Below are 23893 nucleotides of genomic sequence, written 5' to 3'. Positions count from 1 at the left end.
GCTCGGCAGAAGAACTCTGTTTTTCTACTGAAATGTCCTACGAATTATTTCTTATAAAGCACTTTATAACACAACTTTGTCGCACTGTGAAATGGAATCGGCTATCTCAGTGTGAATCATTTGTTCACAGGCAGTGGTGACGGAGTTTCTGATCTGCTACGCGGAGGAGTTGTTCGCTCAGGAGCAGGGCGCCGATTCGGGTCCGCAGTCATTGGAACAGGTATATTACTTAATCTATCTGTACATTGTGACAATAATTTGGTGTACATGAAGCATCCTCTTCATGGAAGGGTCTTAAGGTGCTGGAATGGCGACCCCGCACGACGACGTAAACGCAGCGTAGGTCGGCCCCAAACGAGCTGGACAGATGACATCAGGCGAGTAGCTGGGAGCCGTTGGAGGCAAGCGGCCCAGGACCGTGCATTGTGGAACTCCCTACAAAAGACCTATGTCCAGCAGTGGACGTCAATTGGTTGAGATGATGATGATGATGATGATGAAGCATCCTCTAGCGAGAGTCAGCGGTGCGGTGCGGCGGTGGGATCTATATAGTCATTTGCTGGCAATTATACCGCAGAAAAAAATATTCGAATAGGTACTTAATTAGATTAGCTACCAAATTTCTAAATGGCAGGTGGCCGCGGTTAAAATGGGCAGGATATGGTTGATGCTGAGCTGAAATTAACAATCGACTTACCAGAAACGGTCATAAATTAGTGATATCTGCATATCGTCTGCGAAAGGTGCAGAACTCCTTTGTGGGGTTGAGTATACGCTTTTACAACATGATTCCTAAGGAAATTCTTGACCTACCAATGCATACATTTAAAAAATGTGTAAAAACGCATCTAGTACAGCGAGGTTACTATACATTTGATGAATTCCTCAATGACAAGGTAGAATGGAAGCAGCCAGCCTCGCTCTCATCTCCCGCAAGATAGCAAAATGATTGTAAATGTTGATGTTGGAAAAGAGCAACTACTGAGTTTCTTGCCGGCTCTTCTCGGTAGAATCTGCTTTCCGAACCGGTGGTAGAGTCACACAAACATGCATACTTGACGTTTCAAAAGTGCTTATATTAGGCCTACTTGAAATAAATGAATTTTGAATTTTGAATTTTGAATTTTGATGATTAAAAAATCACTGTTTATATTTTATTTATAAAAAAACAGAGAAATTGTTTTTAAAGTGAAATATTTTTATATGAGATAAAATCTCTGGACTCGCGTCACTGTTACGAGACGCAGCTATTTGAATTTTTGGATAGAGAATTTGATTTAACTATGTCCAATCAACGCAATATTAGCACAACGAGATATAAAAGAACAATTGATGCGATATTCCGGAGATATTTAAATAACTTTGAATCAAAATTTATGCATATTTCGTTTATTTAGATGTGATTTAGTTTTAAAAGTAATTTCTTACTGTCGTAATTGTTTGAATGTTTTAACTTGTTTCAGGACCAATACGACTCCCACGTGGAGTTGAGAGGTTTAGAAGCTGGCAGGAGGCCGAAGAGTTTACCTCTGCATCCGCCAACTAAATTATTAAGGTTTTTTTCTTACATAGATTTTACGTAAGGAGATTAAGCATTTTATTTTTTAACTAGCGGTACTTCGCGACTTTGGCCGCGTATAATTCAACCTAAAAAGATATACTGTATGCTTTTTTTTAGAACTTATCGAATCTTTAACTGTTTATGCACCTAACGCAGCAGAAGGTCTCAAAAACACCCCCAAATTTGATATATTCTTCACTCTATGCTCGTATCGATCATAGCGTGAGCGCATATAGCCTATAAGCCTTCCGCGATAAATGGGCAAACCAACAATGGAAGAATTTTTATTGTAGTTCCTGAGATCAACGCGTTCAAGTAAACAAACAAACTTATCGGCTTTATATATTAGTATAAGATTAACACTGAAGACACTAACGAAAATATTGCAAAATAATAACCAAATAAAGACGATCCAATGCAAAGTTTTAGTACAGTCATAAAAATTAAAATTCTTCAAAAGTAAAAAAAAAAAAAAGTTTTTACTACCAAAACTGTAACGTTAGGAATTAATTACTATTATGTATTTATTTTATAGACTCCTTATTTTAATTTTTTTTAATAAAAAGATCCTTATTTATATTTAGACTAAATAGACTGTACCAGTACTGCAATCCCGTGCGAAAATTGTAGACTGAATCTCTTGGCGCATGCAATATAACAATACAATAATGGCTTCATAGTATTGTTGGGGCTACCGCGATTCCGCAGTGCATCAAAAATGTTTGCGGAGAATCACGTTGATGACTTCTACGCAATCATGAGAAAAAGATCTGCATCAATGATGAGCAGAATACGCGGAAGCTCCAACAATATTTTGAAAATATTAACCAATAAATGGGAAAATCCCTTTATGGAGCACTGGGTTAGTACACACACACCGAGTGCTCGAGAGGGTACTTACCTTAGGAGATTCCTAATTATTTATAGTTTTGGCCAATTTTAATTCATAATATACTAAGATAATTGTTATTGTTGTAGCTATGTTTTTTTTATCTGAATTAAACTTTATTGATGTGAAAAATCTATAAGCGGGTAAACCTGATTTTTAGCGTGGCGACACAGGCCGCGGCGACGCTTCGCCACGCTATATGATTGAATTTTTGTATTTCGTATGTAACAATAAAAATGAATATTAATTTTGTAATAAAACAGTCATTATTAACCGACTTACAAAAAGGAGTGGTTATCCATTTGCTTGTATTTTTTATTTTATTAGTGGAACAAATTTGTAATGCTTTATCTTTTCACTATGCAATATCTGCAATAACTTACAGAAAACCATTTCGTCACATCTGCCAGGCGTCCCGTGACGGCTCACACGTTTTTTTGTAATTACAGTCAAAATCTGTTATAACGACATCGAAGGGACTACTCATATTTAGTCGTAAAACCGATAGTTGTAACAACCGGTGACAGATGTTAATAGGAAAGACAATACATGTATGTAATACGCGATTTTTCTTTGATATTGATTTGTTTTCTTTTTTGCGACATGTTACAATTTTCACAGTTAATTCATCAATATGTTTTAGTGCGTCTTGTGTAAAGATAAGTAACAAACAGACTTAAGAGGTATGACGAAGCGGGCCTTGAGGCTAGGGCATGCACGTGCTTTGTTTCTAAGAATTATAAAAGACCCTTAACTCTGTTTACTTTTACGATAATAGCCATTGACCATTATACTGTGCCAGATGTGGATACTGTTACCTATTCGAATTGTTTACAATACAGCTGAACCGGTCGTTCTACAGATATAATTTTCCGAAAACATTAACCAAATGTGGTCGCTTAATGCGGTATGTCGCAGTAAACAATGTCGTAAATACCAATGTTTTCCGATAAGGCGGTCATATCATATTCAGCCAGGACTTTGATTTTGGTCAATTTAACCGGTATGTTGTTCTAAACGATGTCGCCATAAACGGTTTTGACTGTATTATTTTATGTTAGCCCAGGTGCGCCAGTACTGATGGGCAGTTCTGTTCACAGCCTGGAGGAAGCCCGTCGGCGTGGCAAGTCCATCATCTGCGAGACGCCGCCGGCCGCGCCCGGCGCGTCGGGCGCCATCGCCGCCGCCGTCAACGAGACTCTGCGCCCCGCCGGACACCTCAAACCCAAGTACATCGAGGTGAGGTGTTATATCATTTCAAACTGAAGACGATGTTTAATAGTATTTATTTACACTTATCTAAGTATTTAATTACCGTACACAAGCCATCGACTTGTGGAATGCCCTTCCTAAGAACATACGACAGTCAAAGTCATTGGCGATATTTGAAAAATCGCTTAGCTGCTATTATATTACCAACTGAAGACAATGTTTAATAGTATTTATTTACTCTTATCTAAATATTCATTGTCCGTACACAAGCCATCGACTTGTTGAATGCGCTTCCTAAGAACATACGGCAGTCAAAGTCACTGGCGATATTTAAAAAAACCGTTTAGTGTTACTATATGTCCAACTGAAGACGACGTTTAGTAGTATTTATTTATAGATAATAGATACGTAGTGGCCTCAATTAACTCGCATAGTGAAGAACTGAGTGAAACGGGTTAATAAAAAAAAATAAAGCGCGCGTTGTGAACCCTCCTAGCCTTAGTTTGAAGTTAACGAATGCAGTTATCACCATCACCTAACATTAGTGTTAACTTGTAAAATGTGTGAACGCTTCATAAATGCCTGTGATAAGGTCTACATGAATAAAACATTTTTGAATCTGAATTTGAAATCATTTTGACAGGTGGGGTCTGGTCCCAACAATCTACCTCAATACCACACCGTCTTGGAATTACCAGTTGCAGGTTAGTTAACATTCCTTTAATTTCCACCTACTCATTGTTTACTAACCACCTACACTTTATTTTTATTTAAAAAAGCTAATGACTATTCCGTCTCATTTAAATTTGATGAAGATCTAACAGGTAAATCATAGATTCAATTAATAAATATACTACGACAATACACAAATCGCCATCTAGCACCAAAGTAAGCGTAGCTTGTGTTATGGGTTATTCAAATATCTATAATATACCCAGACACTGAAAAACTTTCATGTTCATCACACAAGCGGAATAGATGGATTAAGAATATCCCTTGGCTCCTTTTTTTAGTCTAATCTGTATATTATAAATAATCTTTCTATACATACCAACTTACTAAAAAATGTGTTTTTATGTTTGAAAACGCTAATGTAATTTTCCATCGTTTTATTAAAATATACTCCCTCTAGCCTTTACCTGCGTTTTCCGACCGCGTTTATTATATTTTTATTTAATTCCATCATTATAAATTGATTTTTCCATACAAACGAATTCAAAACATTCTAAGTGCTAACTTGTGACAACCCTATTGAAGATACGCGCATAGTACCTCCGCTACGCAACGCGTTCCGAATAAAGTGACATGATTTTAATTTAGCATGTGATGTTAGTGTTGGATCGGATTTCTTACATTAAAAACTATGGCATTGGTTTACTCAAAAACTATTAGGTTTTCGGTTTCAAAGATAAATCTCGAGAGACAGTACATAATGTACATCTAAAGCCTGTTAAGTAATATTTCGGATTTCGTTTACACGTTGTATAACCTGTTTTTTTATGGAAGGTTATATTCATAGTTAGCACGGGAGTTACCACGTGGCATAACTTAGTATTAATATTTAGTATGTTGTGTGCAGGGTCAAAGAGAGCACTAAAACGGTCACCGTCGGGTTGGCGCGGGTTGTTCAGTCGCAGTAAACTGCAACGCGCTCCTGCACGCCCTCCCGACACACCGCCGGCACAGGTAATCTCTTATACTATTAGTTAATTCAAAGCTCTCAAACTATAATAATTTGACAAGCTCTTATACTATCATCATTTGACCAGCTCTTATACTATCATCATTTTATAAGCTCTTATACTATCATCATTGGACCAGCTCTTATACTATCATCATTTTATAAGCTCTTATACTATCATCATTTTATAAGCTCTTATACTATCATCGTTTTATAAGCTCTTATACTATCATCGTTTTATAAGCTCTTATACTATCATCGTTTTATAAGCTCTTATACTATCATCGTTTTATAAGCTCTTATACTATCATCGTTTTATAAGCTCTTATACTATCATCATTTTATTAGCTCTTATACTATCATCATTTTATAAGCTCTTATACTATCATCGTTTTATAAGCTCTTATACTATCATCATTTTATAAGCTCTATTCTGCTCTATTATTCAACTAGATTATAGAATAAGAGACAATAATCGTTTTACAATTTTTACACTATCATTATTTTCAAAGCTTTTACAGTATTATTAGAAAATTTGAAAACTGAACTGAAAAAGTCAAATTTTAATTTGAACTTTTCTATGTAACCTTCATCATCACCATCACATTAACCCAACCGGTAACTACAGAGCACGGGTCTCCTCCAACAATGAGAAAGGGTTAAGGCTGTACTCCACCACGCTGGCCTAGTGCGGATTGGTGGACTCCACCACACCATACACCGACACACCTTTGGATCACACAGCTCTTGCCCAATACGTTATCACCGCTTCAAGTAACCTTGCGCGTTTGAAACTTATTGCTTGCCTTATTTCGCGATTGATAGATCGTGCACTGAAAATAACAACTAAATAGGTGGAAATAGATTAAATATTTATATAATTCTTCGGTACGTGTGTACGGCACCCAACTGCTAAACTTCCTATTTGATTTGGATGTAATTTTGTGTGCATATTTCAATGTGTTCTTGGATTGTTTTAAACACAATTGGTGCCGGTAGGTGGCGGGCAGAACGACGACTGCTGGATACGCTAGTTATATATTTCTTATATACTTTAGCGCATCAGGCTGTAGAGTCACTACAAACAGACTGACTGAACCGACTGAAGTAGTTCGGAACTACAATGTCTCCTACTAGATGGCGCTACCGTCGCTATAATGACTGCTATAAATGCATGTACTTATTTCGGAATCGGTAGTCGGAGAGCCGTAGCTTGGTGGCCAAAGCGCTCTGGCCGCGATTGCCAGAGACTCGCAGGTTCAATTCAAGTCGGTTCCGATTTTTTTTATATGCATATTAAATGTAAAGGCTGACTTGACCTTTTAAAAGTGGTTATTCAAATTGCAAATTTTATAATTTTATTAATATGAAATAATTAATATTTATTTATTTAGAACAGTTTGAAACTATTTAAAAACTAAATAAAATCTAAAACGTCCTCGAAACCACCGCAGCGAGGCACAGTTCCTAAGATGCTGGCAGCATTGCCCCTTTGGATGGCCAAACTAATACGTTGGCCAAGGTAACTGCCCGCTCTAGGATCACCGGTAGACTCGATAACCCTTTTCGATAATTCTTTGAAAAGGGAATTTTCGATAATTCAAATTCAAAATTAGTAATAGTATTTTACACTCGAGGCGGTATTAAGCACGCGAGCTTATATATATTTATCTATACACCCTCGGCTTCAAAATTCATTTATTTCAAGTAGGCCTAATATAAGCACTTTTGAAACGTCAAGTCTGTCTGTTTGTAGTGACTCGAAAGGCAGATTTTACCGAGAAGAAGCCGGCAAGAAACTCAGCAACTGCTCTTTTCCAACATCAACATTTTAAATTTTAACATACATTTTATATCTTGTGAGAGATGAAAGCGGAGCCGGATGCTTCCAAGCAACCTTGTCATTAAGAAATTCATCAATTGTATAGTAACCTCGCTGTAATAAATGTGTTTTAGCATATTCTTTAAATTTATGCATTGGTAGGTCCAAAATTACCTTAGGAATCATATTATAAGTTAAAATATAAATATATATATGAGCCTAGATATTTTGATTTTTGTCAGGAGGTGTCAATATGTTCATCGAACCTACGGCCCGCCAAGTCGTGCGAGTCGCTAACGTCGGAAACGGACGCGTTGCCGCCGCTTGCGGTCACGGCCGCCGCGCCGCTCAAACACCATACAAGGTCCGACAAGTTATCACTACCTAGTCATATACTCGTATATAGTCATGAGCTACCCCTTGTTATGTATGAGTGACACCAGTGGCGTGCATAGAGGTATGCAGATGGTATAAATGAAGAAAATAACGAGTACGAAATATAAATACTTTTTATAACTCTTACAATTTTTATCCTTAAATTTTTTCATAACTCGTACTGGAGGTTTTCTTTACCCTCTATGCACGCCACTGAGTGACACCCTACAAATGAGATCGCTCAGATTAAAATTAATATTGCCATAATGACGTCATGTTCGTTCAGAATTACTAGCAAGAATTAGTGAAAAGAGAATAGTACATTATATAACTAGTATGCTTATTATACACACGAGGAGGTATTAAGCACGCGAGCTGTATGCGAGCGAATTAAGGAAGCCGAGGGCTTATATATATTTATCTATACACCCTCGGCCTCCTTAACGCTATATGTATTGGCATACGCGGTTCGTGCCTTGACGTTGGGTGGGTGCAGGTCGTCGTCGTGCGACTCGTACTTCGAGCCGTGGCAGGCGGAGCTGGCGGGCATGCGCCTGCGCCTGTCGCCGCAGGAGCGCGACCACCACATGTTCAGCGAGGAGGACGACACTGCGCACGCGCACAACCCGCAGGTAGCATTTTCTGGGTAATGCGTTTCCGCATCCTTCCCGGAAACAGGAAGGCATTATCTTGCTTGTTTTGCATGTGGGACTCGATGACAGGGGCTGGAATACTCATATAAAACCCAGCGGGGCTGTCTGTGTCATAAAGAGATGTCATACGTTTAACCCGCATCTGTGACACCCCGGTTACGTAGACCCTGTCACTCAAGACCCGCGACTTGAAGTAACTGCACGTCTTTCTCTGCGTATCGGGTCAGCGCCCACGTCGTTTTCTCTTTCCTGCTCGGCCGCTTCTATGAGAGAGCTGACGGACTCGCAGAAAGACATCACAGTCGTCCCTTATGTCCATTTAAGTAATACTATAAAGACATATTATAAAGGAGTAGATCTTACAAAAAAAAAACCGTACAATAATATTTCCGTTAGTCTCTAGTGACTACATATATCCTCTGGGATAGAGGAGGAGTGGTGACAACTGCATACTGATCAATCGTCACCATATCATGGCGTTAACTTGTAGCCTAATAAATAAAACATATACTTATCACGTGACCTTCCCCACAGGACGACTCCCTGTGCTCGTCTCCGCCGGAGTCAGGTGCCGCCAGCGCCGCCCCGAGCCCTCGGCGACCGCCGCGTCCGGATACCGACCTCGCCGAAAGGTAGCATTCACTACTATTTATTGTTTACAGCGGAAGCGGTGATTTCGTATTAGGAGCTCGACTTCACTTTCGGGGGGTCGAGTCGAGAATCTAAGTTATGTGCGATTTAAGCAATTTAAATATCACTTTCTTCAACGGTGAAAGAAAACAACGTGATGTAACCTGCATGCCGTGAGGAAATATGAAAGGCGTGTGGTGTATGCCGATCCATAATTGACCATCGTGGTAATTTATGGATCGGCGGCGTAAATTATTCTCATTCTGAAAGGTAACCCGCGAACAGCAATGGTCCCGTGATAATGAAGGCGTTTGACAGCTCGTAGCCCGCGGAGTTTATATCCTAGTCTATGGTGCAGCCGGTTCGATTATTTATTTATTTATTTACTCAAAGCACCGCCAACAGAATCACATGAAATACAATGAATATGGTAATAGCTTAAGGTATTACAAACACATGTCATTCTCATTATATACGTGCTTAATAACTATTCAAGTCGACGCTAAATGAAGATGGACACTGTAACACGATAAAAAGATGTTAAAAAGAAAAGGGTAACTCAATATACATAATTATCCAAAACGAAATAAACAAACTAATTCTATATTAATTATTTCAAAAAGAAACAGGGAACAATATTTATGCACAGTGCATTCAACATCTGCCAAATTGTATACGTTGTTTTGTTATACTTTTCTTTTTGTTCTATGTACTTTTTGTAGTGTGCAATAAAAGTATATTCATTCATTCATCTGACTAGCCAAGTTCTTTTAGTAGCTTAATTTTGAAGATGGGTAATTTGTCTTTAAATATATCGATCGACTTATACTTTACAATATAATATTTGTTTGTTTATATTTGTATCTGGGGATCAAAGAGTTTTATGCTTATGCGTTATCTGTCGTTTTAAATTGGCAGTGCGGATTGATGTAAGATAAAGTGCATTGATTTAATAGCCTAGAAAATGGTGTTTCCAGGAAACGCGTAGCCCTCGAACAGTTGGAGCAGCAAGTCGCGCAACTGGGGTACATTGACGGCGACCCGGACACCGCCTTGCCCGACAAGCGGCCCGCCGCACCTAAAAGGTAAACTAAATCAACTTAGAACTTAAATAAATCACAAATAAAAACTTCATTATCACACCTTTGAAGTGGAAAATTGGGAAACTTACCCTAAGGTTGCCTGGCAGAGGTCGATACTTAGCGATAACGCCGCCTTTTGTATCCTGCTTCATTCTTCATGTGTTTGTTCTTTTTTTTTGTCTCGTTTTTCTGAGTGGAGTACAAATAAACAGTATAAATAAATAAAACTTGGGAGATGTAACGGAATTAAAAAAAACAACTTCATTTTTATAATATCTGTTTGTAGTGACTCAGCCTTCCGAACCGGTGGTAGAATCACTACAAACAGAATGACTTGACGTTTCAAATGTGATTATAAACTAGGCCTACTTGAAATAAATGAATTTTGAATTTTATAAATATGCTGACTTAACTTGCTGTCCACCAGTTCGCATTGGGCCAGCGTGGTGGACTTCGGCCTAAACGCTTCTCATTGTCGAAGACCCATGCTCTGTAGTGGGCATATATTAATACTATACATACTTCAAAATTTTTGCTCCTTAGTTAATCTTAATGAAGTCCCGGGAACTTATATCTTACAAGTAGATTTTAGAAAATAAATGTGTGTTTGTGTATTAGTGTGCACTCCTAAGAAGTGAAACTTGTTTAATATACTTTTTTCTTTAATTTTATAGCAATTAATTGATTTTTACTAGGTTAACAGTCGTATTAATTGCTAGTTTTTATAAAATTATTTTAATTCACTGATATTTACAATCAAAATTGAGGTTAACCTGAAATAACTTCTAAAAAAATACCATAATCACACCCACGTGTTGAATGTATTAGAAATAAAAATAACGAGTAACGGAAATGACACTTGGAAATGAAGATGACGCGTAACAGAAAAACATTACATTGCTATAATTGCCATACGTCGATAAAAAAGTTTTACTTATATGATAAAACTTTGAAAGTTATTATTTTAAAAGTCACTTTCAATCGCCAATAATAGGCATAGAATATTATGGAATTATTGCGGAAATTAATACCAGAATGACGCGTAGTGAATAATGACCTTGTGTAATCAGTTATCTATGAATCCAATAGGTTTTATTTTCTGTATCGGTGATGACTCCTCTCTGTACTTTAGTGACTGCATATTGATAAGAAGAATTTTTCTTATAGGTTATGCAAAGACCGTGACAGCCCTCTGTCCTCAACGTCGGATTTTCAAACGTCTCTCGCGAACGTAAAGCTCAGGTAAGCCGTCGTTTTATGAAATCTTTTTTTGTTACATTCATACCCTCTTGTAAAATAAACCCATTCTATGTCGCATTTTGGTGTTTTAAAAAAAATAAATGAGTCTTATAGTATGCTAAATATTTGCATTCATTATTACGTCACAATTTAGCTATATGTTTACGTGCAAATATTTTTCCCTTAGCTATGCTATAGCTATTTCTGAATTAGGTAGGGTCGTACTATCTACACACTAATATAAAGAGATTTACCAATTTTTTAATTACGTACAATAAATTAATGGCCCGGTGACACAAAGTACAAAACAGTCTCTTTTGCTTACCTATTTGAAAAAAATATTAAAACCTAAAAAAAAAAACATACTTAACATCTTTATACTATCTAGTATTTCTACACAACAAGAATGATAAGTAAAAATGGAGTATAAAACTAAACACCCAAATAACTACGCTCGAAGATTAAAATTTTCAGATATGCCCTCGTTCACTTATTTGCCATTAAAGTAATAACGAGTAATGAGAACAGTTTAATTCGGCTCATCCGAATAACAGGGCAACGAATGCAATAGTCTGGCTCGGTTTTGATTGCGCGGCGGTACTATGAATAAGTATACAAAGCAGATGACTATAGAGTCATCTACTGCCGATAATCTGGTCGTTGCAACAGGTCATGGAATAGGTTAAGTTTCCCCTTAATCTCGAGACGCCTTCGGTTCAGTTTTGCTAGCGCGCCGGTACTCTCAATGAGTATAGAAATAAGTTGATACTATTAGAATTGTGAAAGAGTTGAGTAGGTGGCACTACGATATGCGCAAAGAGTGTATTACCACCACTATTTCAATAGATGGAAGTGTAGATATGGCCAATGATGGGACGCGCTTGCCTAGAAGATGCCTATTCTCTCTTGTTTTAAATTAAAGTTAGAATCAGAAGTCGCAAAGCATTTTTGTCAAATTTGTGTGATATTGACGATATAGGGACCAGTGTAAACTCAAACAAAAACCTTGTAAAACACAAACCTTACGGGCTATAAGTATAATCAGGACTGTGTCCCGGGCATATCTATGATTTAAATTTTCGTCTAAAATGACAACATTCTTCCGTCCCTTGCAGTCAAAGTTTACTAACAAATGTTTCCGATTTAAAATAGGTCCGACAGTTTAGACTGTGACAATGTAAAGAAAGGTGAGATAAAAGAGTGAATGCGATACCATTATTTCCCCCCTTTATCTTAATTCAATAGTAGCTAGCAAACTTATGGTTATCGGCTCAAACTAAGTATTTGAAACATCGGCTCCCATCGGTTCAGTGCATGTGATTCTTTCGCCATAACTATGAATCGGACGAAAGGTTAAATCTTGTATACACACACATGACTATGGAGTTTCCCTGTACATCCCGACGCATAGAATTGACATAATAAAAGTTGAAAAGCGGAGTCAACTCGGCCGGCTGAGAGGGTAAAAATTTGTGCGTAGTCTCCCTATAGCTTCGACGCCTGCTTTAGTCGGGCTCAGCTTTGTTTGCGCACCGGTACTCCTATGAGTATACAAACAAGTTACTCATTCATTACAGATGGGCATAATATAAATAAATTAATATAAATGCCATCTTTTAATTAAACTACCCAGCGCGTTCAGATGCACCGTTCATCCATCACAGTAATGTGATCGATTTAATAAGTCGTGGCTTCTATTTTCCATATAAATATTATACAATATTTTAGTTATATCTTTGATAGAACTTTATGAAAATAATCATTCTATCTTGTTTTTATTTAATCCGAAAGAAATAGATGCACACTTACACAACACCACACATTTTCTAGTTTTAGTCAAGCAGAAATTAATCTTATGAATATCATCATAATTCATAGCTTTTCACTCAATTTAGTCACATTTTTTGAAGTTTTCTAACACTCATTTTGCATACAATATAACGTAGACAAAACAAAAAAAAATATATTGTTTCTTCCTATCTATTTATTACAGAATTACACATGTTCCATTTTATGCGTAACTTTGATTGGTAAGATCACAACTTTCCATTGCATGGTATTAAGCTAAAAATACGTTGTAGGCAGAAAATCTTGAAAAATGTCGATACCCATTCACAATTATTTAGTTCTCCATTGCAAACAATTTGATATTAAAATTACAAAAACATAGCAGTAGTTTTGATTGATACTAGAATTAGTTACTATGATTAATTAAATGCTCCCATTTTAGACATAGTATCATGACATTCGGAAAATAAGTAAAAACTGTTCTTTTAAATATTTAGCATGCTCTGAGAATAATTTCTTGAGAATAAATTGTATGTTTTGAATTGTCCTTTACTGTAAGTTTAGAATCAAATGTATGATAAAAATCATGGGTGTTTTAGAATGATGTTTCCTTATTAATTTTGTTTAATACCTTTTCAATTTTGCACACATACTTCTACACAAACCTTAAATAATATCTTACCGAATGCAAGCGAATAAAATATCAGTACATGTTTTACAGAATAAAAATCAAAATTATTCCTTATTTCAGGATAGTCAAATTTACTATATTTACACCAGAAAAAACACCACAGGTAATGAAACAACGTAACACACACAACACTAAACGTCATTCTAAACCACCCCACATGTTTACGATTAACACAAACTAAACAACGCTTATTAACACCGCTTGCAGAGAGCGGAACTCACCGCGAAAACAAAAAAACTCGGCCCGGTACAGCGGTATGCATCACCCGGTTTTAACCGACCCGGAAAAATCGGTCACGAGACTCACTTGGCATGGCAAAGACGGACATTCGACCCTAATAAAAATCGATTGGCCTGCAGAAAATTCTTCTATAAGTAATTTAACTACTAGTACTTTAAATTCAAGCCCCGTTACTCCTTTAACACCTATATACGATCCATTAGAGAGCGATTCAGAAGTCAGCGACAATCGGCACACTATCACTATCAAAAGCAACGATTGCGATAATTGTGACGAGGAGAAATGTCTTAAATGTGAACTGAAAGCGACCGATTACGAGAACATCAAAGACATGTCGCGACAGTACTCAGAACAAAATTTACACGACAGCTTAGAGGCCAGTCCATTGCATTCCACAGATATAAGCTATCAAAACCTCAATAGATTATCGGCGGTTTCCACGTCGTCCAATTCCGATCAGAACTCGCATAAGAAGGAGTCTGATGTCATGAAAGTCATGACGTCATCCCACGAAAGTTCGTCTAGCTATTCCAACGTTAGTTTTAAGCAAGACGAGTTGTATGAGTGCTATAACTTTTCGAGGCCAAATTATATAAATCTATCTTCTAGTACATCCAAGAGCTCCCCCGGCAGTCCATTGAAAAGCCCCTTAAAATCGACTATTAGCATAACATTCCGATCGCCAGTGAAAGTTAAAACGGATGATTATGAACCAATAGGGAATATGGAAACGCCAACGAACGAAAGAGACTCCGTATACGAAGATATAGATCTTGAGAAAAATTTATCAATAGTCGAGGAGGCTTCAATACCTCAGACAGATGCAAGTCTACCAACGCAGCAAGCTTGCCAACCTGACGATTTCAACCAAGATCTGATCATCCTAGAAACTCCTACGGATTCCACCGTAGATGATAACATAGATGTTTACAGTCAAGTCAAGTTCTTCAGAAAAAGTATAGAGGAAGTAAATGCTATGATATTAGAGTCTCCGGAAAAAGAGGTTTGTTCTATGTATGAAAATATAGAGTTCGAGGAAACGAGACAGCGTGATTACGAAAATATAAACGTTGATACTCTAAAAATCTGTGATAAAGTAGAAATAAGTAGTGTTAGAGATGACGAAAGCTTGGAAAAAGAAAACGGAAACGTTATAAAACCAACAATTGCACCTAAGAATTTGAACGTTAGGGAACTTGCGATACGCTTCGAGAGTCCTACGGAACAAAAGGGACCGTTTAACTTTGACAAATATAAAACTGAAGTTAAGTATCCTACTCTAGAAAAGAAAGAGGAAAAAATTGAAAGAAAAAAAGATACGAAACCACCACCGATTACCCCAAAAACGTACAAACTATCCAAAAATTCAAATGCCAGATCACTGGATGAAAATGCATTTGTCAAAGAGTTTGGCAATGAAAAGGACAGGAGAAGAAGTTTAGAAGTAAAAGACGTGAAGCGACAGGCAAAATATTTACCTGATTTGAACTTAAATATGGAGGAACCGGAGATAAAATTAGAAAGTATAACTCCTACAACGGAAAATAAACTATCTCTAATACAGAGATTCGACATTAAAAAGCCTACTGACTTAAAGAACTTAATCGGTTTCGATACGGAAAAGAAATTGAGTAGGGAGCGTATTGAGAAATATAAGGAAGAGAGGCGTAATTTTTTAAGGGAAAAATATAGTTCACAGTCATTCAGAAGTAATCCGGAACAGCTAACACGGATCAAGTTAAAGAAAGATGAGAAAGAGTGTGAGAGACTGAAAGAGGAATTGCCTAAATTTGAGAGGCGGAACACGGTTGATTTAGGTCAAAGAATGAGGTTTTCCTTGGCCAGAAGTGCTAATAACTTGGACACGATTCCATCTCCTATTAGTCCTGGAGATGAATTGCCCCAGAACGGGGAGGCCGATGATAGACACTGCGAAGACAGGTATGTTTTCCAAACGGTATTTAGTGCTTATAAAAATCATGATAGTTAGATAACTTATACAGAACACGCAATGATACCTTATTCAATTTTGCAATGTTTTGCATCGGCAGAATCTCGTCACCTTAGTTTTGCGTACTTCTTCAATATAATTTAAAATGATTTTTGTAACTACAACTTTTTATTACATGTTGTTTTTTTAGTGTTTGTTCATTCTCAAAGTAACACTTGAAATTAATGAATCATTTATCATCATGAACAAAAATAAAAACAATGTTTTCGGTTATTTCATTCGATTTGTAGTGTTATTTTAAATATTGTATGAATTTGTCAAAACAATTAAGATTGTCCACTTGGGAAGGGCACTTTTCCATATACATCTAACGTAAACTTAAATTTTGAGTTTACGTCAGATCTTTATGGAAAAGTGAAACCCGACCCGATTAAACGAGTTTTGTTTGTTCAAAAATGTAACTCACCGCAGTGGAAAATATTATTACCTACTTAAATTTTTTATATAAGCCAATCAAGTAATTGCGTTTATTTCACAATTTCGCAGGAGAGAAAAAGTGTCACCGTCGTACAACATACGCGACATGGCTGCCATGTTCGAACAGAAATCACAAGGCAACGGCTGACCCTTGCCTCGTTATAACGAATAGCCGTTATAACGAGCAACCGGTTATAACGTGTGTAAACGTTATCGTATTTTATCGTTGTAACGAGTTTCCGCCGATGTTTTTTATAACTCTAAGTACTTATAACGATTTATTGTCGCTCTTTATACAAAAGTTTCAGTACATTGTACGTACCCGTCAAATTAAGCTTACTGTACGCTTTTATATTGATATCATATAAAATATCGTGACGATTACTCTTGCAAGTTGTGATTGCGACGTCGGTTCGTAACTTTGTAAACAGCTTATAAAAAAAAAGCATAAAGCAAGCGTACAGTGACAGAAAATTGAGACAAAACATTTGTTGAGGCTACGCTAAGTAGTAAGTACTATTTATATTGTACACAAAACTTATACTAAATTGACAGGGTAAGCACTATCCTTTTAACTAAATTATTTTTCGTCAATTTAGTTGTTTTAAAAATAATAAGTTTTGTTTAAAAAAATAGAAACAATCACAGTGCCAGTAACCAGTTACAAGATAACCGTTATAACGATAACGAACATTACATTTAATTGTAACGAATAAAAGTCGTAACGTGTTTTTCGTTATTCCGTTATGAATGTAGATAATATTTGTAACGCTTTAAATTATTTAATAAACTGTTATATTAGTTTAACTGAGGTTAGTCAGTGTTGCAATTAGTTTTATGTTAGTTTTGCACCAAACAAAGTGGATTTAAAAGCCTAATGACTTCTAATATACAAATTAATATAAAACTGTATTTTATAGTTATTTTCAATATTGTTAACAAGAACAAACAGCAAGAAACTCCGTAGTTGCTTTGTATAAATACGTTTAATTAATGTTTGACTGCTAGATCTATGCCCTTCTAATGATTTCCACATTCAACTTTCTCGTGCCGCCTGTGACCAGCAATTCTCCAAGTAGGTGCTGGGGGTTTTTAAGCTGACATAAAACATGTGGCAAAAAGGTATTTTATCCAAAATATAGGTAACGTAAGTTTGGGGGCCGCTGCATTTCATATGTTATTAAAGTTTGGGAAGCTGTGTGCGGGTTGTATTACACACAGAATTAAGAACACAAGAAACCGCGTACACGCCTAATATTGAAGCATCACAAACCTTTCTCCACTTTAGAGCTTTTTCTCGAACAAACGGTGAGTCACTTCATAACATTTAGCAGTTGAATGTTATGATTTTACCTCTTATGTTCTAAACGTTTACCATAAAATGGGGAAATGGGCAAAAGTTTGTGGGCTAGCAACATTCCGCGGGTGAAAAATTAAACGGGCGCGGGGTGTTTTTGGACACAATGAATTGCATACATAATTCTGTGGTTCTGCGCTCATATTATTGTAATTTTTTAATTCGATCTGTATTTCTTAATTATTGCGGTTGTAAGGTATTTGACTGGTAAAAAACATATATCGCAACATTATTGGTTCTTTAATATGGTAAATATTCCACTTTCTACTCCAATTACTCGTAAAGCTTGTCTTAAACGTACCCCTTAGACGTCAATAATCTCGATTAAAAAAAAATGACAAAAATAACTTTTAAGAAATAATAATTACAGAAAAATAGAAATATTTCCTTACAAAACTAGGATACATCAACATTTTGATTAAAATATAATATAACCATGTAAAGATATACTCAGTCAAATACCCGTTTTGTAAAAATTGTGGATGAATGCTTTGAAAATAAATTATTAATTTTTACTTTTTGGTTAAACCGCGGCATTTGAGTCTCAATACGCATTTAGTGTATAAATATCGTGTGGTATAAATGTTGAGGCCCTGCGACAAAATTTCTGAAGTGAGCTACGATGCCAAGTAGTTAATGGTACATACTTGACGAGTCAAAAGTGCTTATATTAGGCCTACTTGAAATAAATGAATTTTTAATTTTTTTGAATGAGATGAATGTATATTTCAGTTTTAAATAATCAAAACCTTATAATTGTAGGTAACCTCTCAACTAGCAAACACGGTTAAATCTATACTTATCGTTACATAGTTGTTCTAATTGTGCATCAGATGGCATTTTATGTAAAAAAGTTTTTCTAACAACCTACGAAAAAAACAAATGTGCAGGTAGCAAATAGGGACCAAATTATTTTTGTAGAGACAACCAACTCCCTTACAAGTAGCCTTTTTGCCCTACAGTCAAAATAACTAATAATTTCAGACAAACAGGTTAGGTATTTTTACGTTGTCCCTGAAAGGTCTAAGAAAATCATCTCAAATTCTAAGATTACTTTGCAGCACACATTAATTTTAAACTCATATTTATTTGTTAAAATTATGAACCCAAAGTTCAAATTTCTTTATTACGGGTGGTTTGTATTAGGTTTGTACACAATAATTAAAGGAGAAACACTGAGAAGTACAGCCAAAATCCGCCACACAGCGTGCAATATTGCAATATTTAAATAAAAAGTGGTACCTTTTACGGGTATCAGATCCTTTGTAGAGTCAGTCTCGCTTATTCAAGAACTTAAGTTGGTCGCTGGGTTTATTGTAATAGCAGCAGCGAACCGAAACAGAGCTGGATTACTCTTGATGAGAATAGCATTACAAACTATCGTAGAAGTCTCCCTGGTAAGATACAGTTGCAAAAGTTCAGAAATAAAATTAAAATGTAAATCTGAAACGGCTACGAACGGAAATTTTGTCGCAGTGTTTTTTCTCATGACATTACGAAGTTTGAGAGCAGTGTTTGTAAATAGAACCATGTTTTATAACAGTGCCTTTGTAAATTTGTTTAAACACAAACTAAGAATCCAATTGTCAATTTATGAAAGGAGAAGAAGTCTTATGATATGAACGATGGCGTTCAGTAAACTTAGAAATCTGAGAAAAATTTAAATTTATTTGCATAATAGAAACTTAGCTCTAAGTCAAAGTCAAAGTCAAATATTTCTTTATTCAAATAGGCACATAGATGGCACTTTTGATGCGTTATTATATACAAAATGTGTACATAGCAGTGAGTAGTGATGGCGATAACTACAATCGTAAACTTAAAACTAAAGCTACGAGGGTTCCGATCGCGCCCTGGTCTAAGAAGCCCACAACAAACTTAGCCGGGTGTTCTTTTTGTTATCACCATCTCACATTGTCATTAAGCATAATAGATGCTTACTTCTATAAATTTTAGTTAGTTTTTATAAAGCCCAAAATTTTAAAGCAAAAAGATGTGTTGCAATTATTCCAAATGTTGTAACTTTATTCATCCAGTTAGAAGGTGGGTGGGCTTAATCTAACAAAATGTGTGGTGTTTATTTTTTTAACTTATGTTTTTGAAAAAAAAGAGGAAAAGACCAGTCTACTGAGTTTCTTGTCGACTCTTCTCGGTGGAATTTGGCTTCAGAACCGGTGGTAGAGTCCCCAAAAGCAGACTGACTTGACGTTTCAAATGTGCTTATAAACTAGGCCTACTTGAAATAAATGAATTTTATATTTTGTAAGAAAAATTTAAGTTTTTACCCTGAGAGCTTCCCAAGGTCGAACACATTTTTTTAATATATAAACGACAAGTTATCCGAAATTAATTCCATCCAATCTATCATAACGTTTTATAAGGCAATTATCTTTTTAAATACCTGCAGACACTGGACCATAAATATACAAGGGTTCTATTTACATACATAGATAATAAAATATGATAATGTTGAAATACGGAGTGTAATCGTTTTTGTTATGTTATTTCTATTTATTTTATTAGACATTATAACTATCTTCCTAATTTAATTTTATAATGTACCAGTAATAATATACTGCACGTTTGTATTTTAAATTTTAAAAAAAACTTGTTAACGCACAACGCTCCATGTTGAGGTACCGAAATAATTCAACCTTAAAGTAAAGTGGACGCAATTATACTAGTATTAGAGACGCGAATTCTGTAATACTGATTTTCATTATAAATGCGTTTCGACTAGTTTTTGGATATATCCGTAGAATAGAATCGTAGGTTAATTTGAACATCACAACGCGGTACATAAGTTCCACTTTTGAAGCTTATTTTACTCTAAGAAAACCTCTGACTGGCTTATTGTTTATGAATCACCCCTAAAAAAAGTGATTTTGAATAAAATTTCTTACATAGGCGAAAACAAAAATTTATTACTGTCTGTATGACTACTGTATGAGCATTCTTAGGAGACAATTTAATATTTCCCTCAAATCGTGCAGTATTTTATTTCTGGACACCCCATCACAAACTCAAATGATCACACAAATCATTAAGTATTATAGAAGATTGTGCTTTTTTTAAGGTTTTTTTTTACATTTTGTATAGAGTTGTGAATACACGAGCGGTTTGAATGAATCTCGTTATTAATTCGTATTGCTTGCGGCCAGTGAATAAACCTGTGCCCCATTGAATAAAAAAAAAGGAGGATTCGATGCAAATGTTGAGATCTATGATGGATTTCGAAAGTTCCAATATTATACCTTCAAAGTAATGTATGTCGTATGTCCTGGTTTTAATTCCAGTACACTGACAGTACCAAAGTCTAGCCGACTGGAAATATCTAGACTGTTCTGATCTTGAGTCGATAGTGTTTGTTTCTCATTGGTCCAACTATACACAAATCTCTAAATCACAGGTTTGAAGTATTACTATCCTTTTCGTATTATCCCTGTAGAGAAGGATAGCAATATTGTTATAACTGTCAATTTAGTTAGATTTGTCAAATAGAATTAGCCACTTATTCAAATGTCAATATTGTTGCCAGTTCTATTGTATGTAAATCTGTGAGCCTATGGATAATAATAATTCTTTGTTCTTAGCTGTGAACTAAACTAAATTGACAGGCCTATAAATAGTGCAATCCTTTACCATAGGGTACATTGAAAAAAGAACAACACTGTTGTAAACTTGTCAATTTAATTTAATTGACAGTAATTTTATAAAAATGTAATATAATATTGGTGTAATGGAACTAATTTTCAGGATTCAAATAAAGTGGAACATAAATTAAGGTTCATACTAAAAAGAGATGCCGCTGTATGATGGAAGGAGATAAAGTATAAAAATCTTATATAAATATTTAAATATATAATTAAACACTACGCATCACACCATTTGCTAATAACGTTAATTTTTCTAAAAATCTTAACTTAAAAATTAAGCAGACAATAAAATTATGAATTGATAAATTAAATCTCTTGGTAATAATACTTATCTCATTTTTCGACTCTCGTAGAATATTGATAAAGGCAAATGGAAAATATTTCGATATTCTTGTATAATAATTAATTAATTATATTATTAGATCTACAATGTAATTTTACTGAACATTTTTTCTGAATAATATAACTTACATTTTAGTAAAATGGTTTTGGACTATGGGACATAGCTCTGATGAAAAGGTCATCAAAGCTATTTCAATGGAAGAATGGAGGTCACGCTTTCTTAGCTGTAGTGTCTAAACCTATGTAACATTTAAATCTTAAAAAACTCTTAATTACAATTAATGCATGACTAACATCTTTACTATACGCAAGAAGCCATATAGGTTCACACAAAGATTTCGAAGACTAGCGTGTTTCCATGTTGTAGTTTATTTTAATTGGAAAGAGACCTTGTAATGATAAACCATTTGATTACCACCAGTCTTCACAAACATTACTACGCGGTCTCGCATTACATTATTTAAAGACTGGCCGTTATTTCGTTCTTGTAGATTTTTTTTCCGTTCAGTTCAGTTTTATATTTTCCAGCCAGCATTAGCGCCCGACCCTTCGATTTCAAATTGATGGTTAAAAATTGGTTGCCTGTAAAGTCGGGATACGGGCGAAAGTTTTACGTGACAACGACTTTGAGTGGTAAAATAATTTTAATGTGAATATTCATTCGTATAGTAGGAAGAAGGATGAAATAATAGTAACAATTTAAAACATTTATTTATACAAAGAATTATATTTAAAACATTAATTTATACAAAGAATCTCGCACTGAATTTCATATTAACAAAATTTTATTTTTACCTTTACACATACATACGTATTTATATACAAATATACATACAATAACTTGCAATACATTTGCGTACAATGAAACAGCGTTTACTACAAAGGGACGCGTGCCTTTCACTTTTTATGTCTGTCTCTCTCGCTTTTAGGCGGGCTAACCATGCCCGAGTGGAAGGGACGCGTGTCTCTCACTCGCTCTCATTGTGAGCGCATAACGTGAGCGGAGCGTAACGCAGTTTCTTGAAGTGTCACCCGGCAAACCAATTTATAAGACGTTGTCACGTCAAAATCTATAAAATATCAGCTGATTTACAGACGCAAAACTTAAGTAATGTTCGTGTATATTGGTGTTAATATTTCATTGAATGTAACAGACTAAATCTGCCAAATAAGTATTGTGTACTTCCTCCATTTTGTAAAAAAAATACTCATTTACACTACGGAATATAATACACGTAAAATTATGGTAAGTGCAGATTCTGCTATTGACAGTTTTAAGAACTGACAATTTATTACTGTCAATAGTGTATACTTTTCCACAGGTACTATTGTAAAGGACAAAATTGTACACCTGTCAATCTAGTTTTGTTCTGTAATTTGTGTACAATAGAATCTGGAACTCTTGCAGAATGTTTCTTGCAGAAGAGAAAAGCATTATTTTTTACAGCTGTCAATATAGTTTAGCGTTGTAAAATGTATGGAGTGTTCAAACAATGTTAAAAATTTTCCGTGTAAACATTATATTTCAGTAAAACTATCTTGACCTTTTACAAAAGAAAAATTATCCATTTCCTTTAGTTACATAGTAAAAAAAGTAAGCATAAACCTTTCAAAATTATGTCTATTATATTTCGACGTACTAGATAACTAAGGTTCTATACATTGTATCCAGTTTCAAGAATTGTTAACATGTAAGGCTATTTGTATGTAAATTATGTGAAAAATGTAACTTTACATCGCTGCATGACTGCGTTTGGACCGCTTGGCAACGTTAAATCGCTGGATCGATTCACGTCTGCAAATAATTTTAAGAGTTGTCGTTCTAAACCCTTTATTTATAATATATCGAATGCCTAACCCTCCAGATCAAAGATTGAAACTGTAGTCCAGTTTGTTTTATGTCAGAAACAAGTTTAAAACGAAATTGATCCAATGATATGCATAAATCTGACATTGATTTTAATCTTGGGCTTTGGATACTTACTTTATTAATTCCGGGCGTTGGGCGTTGAGTCTTTGCACACGACGACGTTTATACGCGCAGTTTGGTACCTATATAAATGAATGCAAGGGATGGCTGTACGGTGATATACCTTTGCCTTTTCCCTATGGGAAAGAATAAAGAAAAATGTATGCCAGGGAAACAAACTGCAAAACTATGGAGGGTAGAGGTAAGGAGAGTCATCTGTGTATATGAAAAAGTGTCGTCAAAATGTATTAAATTAGGATGGCGCCAAATTTGCATCA

At 35.5% G+C, this 23893-nt stretch overlaps 1 protein-coding gene across 5 annotated transcripts in view; it reads left to right on the top strand.

Annotated features, from left to right (window-relative positions):
* Positions 1-19345, top strand: part of LOC120627783 (GTPase-activating protein CdGAPr) — a 110157-nt gene extending 90812 nt beyond the window's left edge. For all 5 annotated transcript variants that reach the window (XM_039895805.1, XM_039895802.1, XM_039895804.1 and 2 more), the window contains exons 15-26: positions 131-220; positions 1464-1555; positions 3551-3689; positions 4306-4366; positions 5242-5348; positions 7408-7529; positions 8037-8172; positions 8728-8825; positions 9801-9908; positions 11073-11147; positions 13831-15804; positions 16361-19345. In XM_039895805.1, coding sequence (XP_039751739.1) covers positions 131-220; positions 1464-1555; positions 3551-3689; positions 4306-4366; positions 5242-5348; positions 7408-7529; positions 8037-8172; positions 8728-8825; positions 9801-9908; positions 11073-11147; positions 13831-15804; positions 16361-16439 — 3081 coding nt within the window. In that variant the 3' untranslated portion in view covers positions 16440-19345. The remainder of the gene's footprint in view (positions 1-130; positions 221-1463; positions 1556-3550; positions 3690-4305; positions 4367-5241; positions 5349-7407; positions 7530-8036; positions 8173-8727; positions 8826-9800; positions 9909-11072; positions 11148-13830; positions 15805-16360) is intronic.
* The last annotated feature ends 4548 nt before the right edge of the window (positions 19346-23893 follow it).

Source organism: Pararge aegeria, chromosome 12 (assembly GCF_905163445.1).
Source record: "Pararge aegeria chromosome 12, ilParAegt1.1, whole genome shotgun sequence".
Classification (NCBI taxonomy): Eukaryota; Metazoa; Arthropoda; class Insecta; order Lepidoptera; family Nymphalidae; genus Pararge; species Pararge aegeria.
Note: the sequence above shows the minus strand (reverse complement) of the source record. Positions and strands in the feature narration are given on the sequence as shown.